This window comes from Dioscorea cayenensis, chromosome 8 (genome assembly GCF_009730915.1).
Source record: "Dioscorea cayenensis subsp. rotundata cultivar TDr96_F1 chromosome 8, TDr96_F1_v2_PseudoChromosome.rev07_lg8_w22 25.fasta, whole genome shotgun sequence".
In the NCBI taxonomy this organism is placed as follows: domain Eukaryota; kingdom Viridiplantae; phylum Streptophyta; class Magnoliopsida; order Dioscoreales; family Dioscoreaceae; genus Dioscorea; species Dioscorea cayenensis.
The window spans coordinates 4,387,834-4,393,280 of record NC_052478.1 but is presented as its reverse complement, the minus strand read 5'-3'; the positions used below and the strand labels follow the sequence as shown (position 1 = coordinate 4,393,280).

General features: G+C 37.2%; 1 protein-coding gene across 3 annotated transcripts; it reads left to right on the top strand.

Moving 5' to 3' along the window:
* Window positions 1–641: 641 nt before the first annotated feature.
* LOC120266683 (probable folate-biopterin transporter 2) lies at window positions 642–4,768 on the top strand. 3 transcript variants are annotated; one of them, XM_039274322.1, is made up of 6 exons: window positions 642–938; window positions 1,115–1,570; window positions 2,825–3,084; window positions 3,258–3,353; window positions 3,445–3,615; window positions 3,691–4,768. In XM_039274322.1, the coding sequence occupies exons 2-6, from the start codon at window positions 1,156–1,158 to the stop codon at window positions 4,306–4,308; spliced, it is 1,560 nt and encodes a 519-aa protein (XP_039130256.1). In that variant the 5' UTR covers window positions 642–938; window positions 1,115–1,155; the 3' UTR covers window positions 4,309–4,768. The 3 variants fall into 3 exon arrangements, with proteins under 3 accessions (XP_039130256.1, XP_039130255.1, XP_039130254.1); XM_039274321.1 differs by having other exon boundaries at window positions 1,036–1,570; XM_039274320.1 differs by lacking the exon at window positions 642–938 and having other exon boundaries at window positions 945–1,570.
* The last annotated feature ends 679 nt before the right edge of the window (window positions 4,769–5,447 follow it).

Sequence of the window (5,447 nt, the reverse complement as noted above, 5' to 3'; positions counted from 1 at the left end):
TAATACAATACAAGCAAATTTATACTTTTCCGAGGTCTCAGATGCAAAAACGCAAAAAAAAAAAACTCTAAATTTTGAAATTAGGGTTGGTGTGTTGGTGGAGATCTCAAAGAATAATTTTGTCGTCATTATGAGGGCTTGGCCCAATAATAAGTTGTAGGCCCAGCCCAAATCTACGAAAAAGATACCCAAAGCCCACGCTGTACGAATCCCCAGACAAACATGTGCCGTAAACCCAGCAAAAGGTCCTGGATCTAATCATATTATGCCACGTGGACATGCTAACGTACTACCGATCTTGCCCCGCATTGGTTCAGTGCAATAACATCCCTTGTCTTTTCATAATTCCAACAGTTCTTCTTCTTGTGAGTGTGCTTTTTAAAGGAATTATATATATATATCTGGGAAAAAATAATTTTGTTGATAATGAATTGGGAAATATTTGAACCATCGACTTAGGATGAAGTTTATCAAAACACAAATAAAAATATTCCTTTATAAGGACTTCTTTTTTTTTTAATGGAAAATTAGGGATGTTTTAGGGTTTATAAATAGTTTAGGGATGTAAATGTAATAAATGGTTTTAATGGTCAATTCCATTATAATTTACGAGCTTTGGACTCTGTTTCTCTCTCATAGACCATTTCTTCAACGTTTTCATGTCCTTCGCTTCCTTGTTTTGTGAGAAAAACTCTCCTTGGATTTCTTGTCTTTTGCCTGGATCTTCATCAAAATTACATCTTTCTTTTCCATAATTTCTTTTTCTTTTTTGGATTAGATCCAAAGAAGAGAAGCATTGATGGTTTGGTGAAAAATCCGTATTTTTTTTGGCTTAAAGATTTGTCCTTTATGTGATTTGAGATCAGCACAGAAAAAGGAGAGATCCAGTGACTCTCTTTGGTTCAAATTGGGAAGGCTTGAATCCAAAGATGGTATTTGTAAGTAATCCTGTTTCACTTGTGATATTGGTGTTCGCATTGATGACAAATCTCCAGTTCTTTAGCTAAAAATTCAATTTTTATGTGATTTCGTAAGAGCTCAACTACGCAAGCTGCCTTCTTTTCTACAAATCTCTGAGTTCGAAGTGTTTGGATCCAATTTTTTTTCCTTTTAGAGCAAAGCTTGAATTTGTGAAAGAAATCTCAGTGAGAATCCATGGAATCTGCACCAACTTCTCAAGCTTCAGTGGATGAGGAGAGAGCTGAGGAAGGGGAGGCAGTAAGTCTTGTTAGACAGGACTCAGAGGAGAGTGGAGCTAAGGCAGAAGGGTGGCTTTGTGCTTCACTTTCTTCACCTGTGCATTGGTTCTTGATGCTCGCGGATGAGACACACTGGAGCTTTGTGTTTGGGGTTGTCACTGTGTATGGGATTAGCCAAGGATTTGGTGGAGCTATTTCGCGGGTTGCTTCTGATTATTACTGGAAGGATGTTCAGATGGTGCAGCCATCGGAGGCACAGGTGTATCAGGGAATAGCTTCTCTTCCATGGATTGTTAAGCCATTGTGGGGTCTTCTCACTGATGTGCTTCCAGTGGCCGGGTATCGGAGGCGGCCATATTTCATTCTATCAGGCAAGCTTCATCTTCAATATTGCCAGATCTGTTTGCATTTTTCTTTCATGCACACATAACAATTCCTGCAACCCTGAAGAAATGAATTCTTTTGATTTGCATAGCTTGGATATTCTTATCATGTTATAGATGGAAGGTGTTTGCTTACTAATTAGGAAGAGAAAAAGACAATGACAACCTTTTATAGAAATGGATGTACTACGTAACTCTTGTTGATTGGATTGGCCTGATCATGTTAATTAAGGTCATTGCTATCCTGTTTCGTTTTGACGGACAGATTGCATATTGGCATTGCTCGGATGGAAAGCATCTGCTTGATAATTTGATAAAAGAACATGTGAGAATTATGCAGATTGAATTCCCCTTGCATTATCTGTTTTGATTTTGAGTTTTATCTCATATGGCACATGTAGTTATAGAATGTGACGAATGAATAGACTCCACAATTACAAAGGAATATACCAGGCACTATTTTCATAAAGAGCTTCTTGTGATGTAAGGCATTTGCTTGATTATTAGAGAAAACAGGCAAGAAAGGGGAAGGAGAGATTCACGGGATCTGAGCCTACTTTACAAATGAAGTTATTGGAGAACTTTTATCCACATTGTATTGCATCAAATAATTCATAGAACCTTTTGAAATCATAAAAGAAATTAGTGGAGGAGATATTCTTATTCCTTTCTACACTACTTGACTGATGACACCTAAACAATTATGGATAAGCTATTTTTTGGTTTTTCTTTTAAGCACCAATACTCCTTGAACTCATGAATTTAAGAGGGTAAATACCTGCCCAGGGTATGAAATAATTCCATGCAGAATGCCTCTAAGTGTCCAATAAACATCCAGTTTTGTATATTAGTATTCATTAATTTAAAATAGGTTTTATCCTTCAGTTTGAATCTGGTGATCCTATAGTTCCTTTGGCTCCTGTTAGTGACAATGGGCATTTTATTTTGTCACAACTAAATGACCTGCTATTTTATCACCTTCATTACAAATGATTTCTAAATTCTAATCTCTCCACACCTCTTTTTTGTTTTTTTTTCTTGCTTGTGTACATTGTTTATAACTATAACCATTTCATTCTATTTCCTTACTTTTGAACTGCTCACCCCCTTTACCCATTTGTTGTCTGAATATGATATCCTTAATATTTAATTGTTTCTCTAACTGATTTGATTCACTCCCACCATTGTCCTTGCTATCGCTAGCGGACCTTTGTTCTGATTATCATGGACATTTTATTCCAGGTCTGTTGGGAGTGATCTCTATGCTTATACTTTCACTGCACAAAAAGCTTCATGTCCTTTTTGCGATACTAGCGCTGACTGCAGGCAGTGCTGGAGTGGCTATATCAGATGTAACTATTGATGCTTGTGTTGCACAAAACAGTATAAGTCATCCTACACTTGCTGCTGACATGCAGAGCTTGTGTGGATTAAATGCATCAATTGGAAGGCTTCTGGGGTTCTCCATTAGTGGCCTGCTTGTTCATGCCATTGGACCTCAGGTTAGCTTCTTAATTTCATAACTGGTAATTTTTTTGCAGCAATGAGCCTCCTTAATTAATGAAATTTGGATCAAATTATTTGTTGTACCATTATAAAGTTTGATGCTCACCAATTGATTCAAAAATTCAAAATTTCACTAACACTTAAACATATTTCTATCTCATTTTTAAAGGGGGTACTGGGTCTGTTAAGTGTCCCTGCTGCACTGGTATTTTCAGTTGGAATAGTGCTAAAGGAGTGGCGTATACCGAACTTCGTTTATGGGCAGGTGAACTTTGCTTTTCAGCTTTAGAACAACTAACAGTCCTTTTGCTTTTCTCTCAGCATGTGCAATTCTCTGAACTTTCTGCTCTGATCAGGTCCATGAGAAGTTTCTTCAAGCTACCCGAAGTATGTGGAGCACATTAAAATACCCAAATGTCTGGAGGCCATGTTTATATATGTACTTCTCATTTGCCTTAAGCTTGAAAATCCAAGAAGGAATGTTTTATTGGTATACCGATAAAAATGCGGGCCCATCTTTCTCCCAGGTATATCATAGGAACAACAATTTAATGCAATTGGGATCGCCTAAACCAAAATTAATACTTTCTTTTTTGATGCAGGAAACAGTTGGCTTCATTTTGTCAGTTGGCTCCGTTGGTTCTCTTCTCGGAGTGCTGCTCTACCAGAATCTGTTGAAGGACTGTCCTTTTCGTAGCGTGCTCTTCTGGTGTCAATTGCTTTCTGGTATTGCTGGAATGCTGGATTTAGTTCTGGTATTGCGTTTAAACTTGAGAGTTGGCATACCAGATTATTTCCTTGTTGTGATTGACGAGAGTGTGTCTCAATTGATTGGCAATCTCAAATGGATGCCACTTCTTGTTCTCAGCTCCAAGTTATGTCCCCCTGGCATAGAAGGCACATTTTTTGCATTGCTTATGTCCATTGATAATGCCGGCTTGCTAACATCATCATGGGGTGGTGGCTTACTACTTCACATCTTGAGAGTTACCCGAAAAGATTTCACTAATCTCTGGGGAGCAATATTGATCCGCAATATGATGAGATTATTGCCATTGACGTTTCTATTTCTTGTGCCGAATATTGATCAACATTCTACAGTTCTTCCAGCCGACATTTTAGTAGAAAATGGAAACACGAAAACTCATGAGGTTAAAACAAATGATATTGAATTGCTTTCTCTTGTTAACAGCAGCGAAATTGGAGTAGAAAAAGCTTGACTATTTTCTGGTCTGTGTCCTAGTACACACATAAATGACAAATTATCAGTTCAGGATGCTACATTGGTTGCAGGGGGAATAGCTTAGCGTATCATTCTTTTATCACTTCATTATACCAATGATAAACAGTACAATCAGAATCAAGACATCTATTGGTTACTGGTGATCGGCACTATGAATACAGAGATAAGTTCATACACTGCATGCAAACACAAATTTTTGTAGACTGGATGCAATGTAATTTTTCCTTCAAACAGAGAAGTTGTCCACTGATTTATGGAGAGGTGACCGCGATAATAGAAGATACCTTTTCATTTACTCTTAAGAATGTTGTTAGCATTCTCTACGTAAATGTAGTCCTTGAGTTTTAGCATCAATTTTTACCTCATTCTTTGTGGTTTCAGATATTTGGTTGCTTTAATAGAGGCATGATGCTTGTATTATTCTTCTTTAAATTCAATAATCAGGTTAACTCTGCTATCCTGGACTAGAAAGGTGATTCCACGGATCCTGGTATGCAAACAGGTGATAGTTGGGCCACATGCAAGTAAATGATTCTTTGTTCTCGTACTTGGTAAGTAGATTCTTTAAGTAACAAAACCATTTGCATTATTTATGAACCGATCAAAGTTAGGGGAACTGAACATGTTTGTTACTGACCTTAAGATGAATTTTTTTATTTTTTATTTTTATTTTTATTGATAAATGTGACAAGTACAGTAAAGTCATGAGCGTGCGCCCTCATCTGGTAACACGGGTTTAGACTGTAAATTTGCACTCACAATCAGGAATCTATTATCAGCATTATAGAGACTTGAATTTGAGCTGTGAATTTCTCACAGATAAGCAATCACACGAATCAGCCACACACCTGATGTGCTTTTCCCAGTGTGGTGTACTTGGGTTGGGAACCCTTGGCTTTCAGGTGAATTTTGACCTCGTTTTAGTAGTTTGTAATTTAGTGATCTCATGTTGTTAAAAATTTACTTTAATCAGAGACTCTGGCCACGTCAGTAGTTCTTTGAAGGTAATACGGTTTGTGTCTCTGCTCGGCATGTGAATATATTTTGAAATTTTCATGTTGTTCAAGTGATGCCATTTATTTCTTTAAACAGTGTCAGACATTCATGAAATTAATT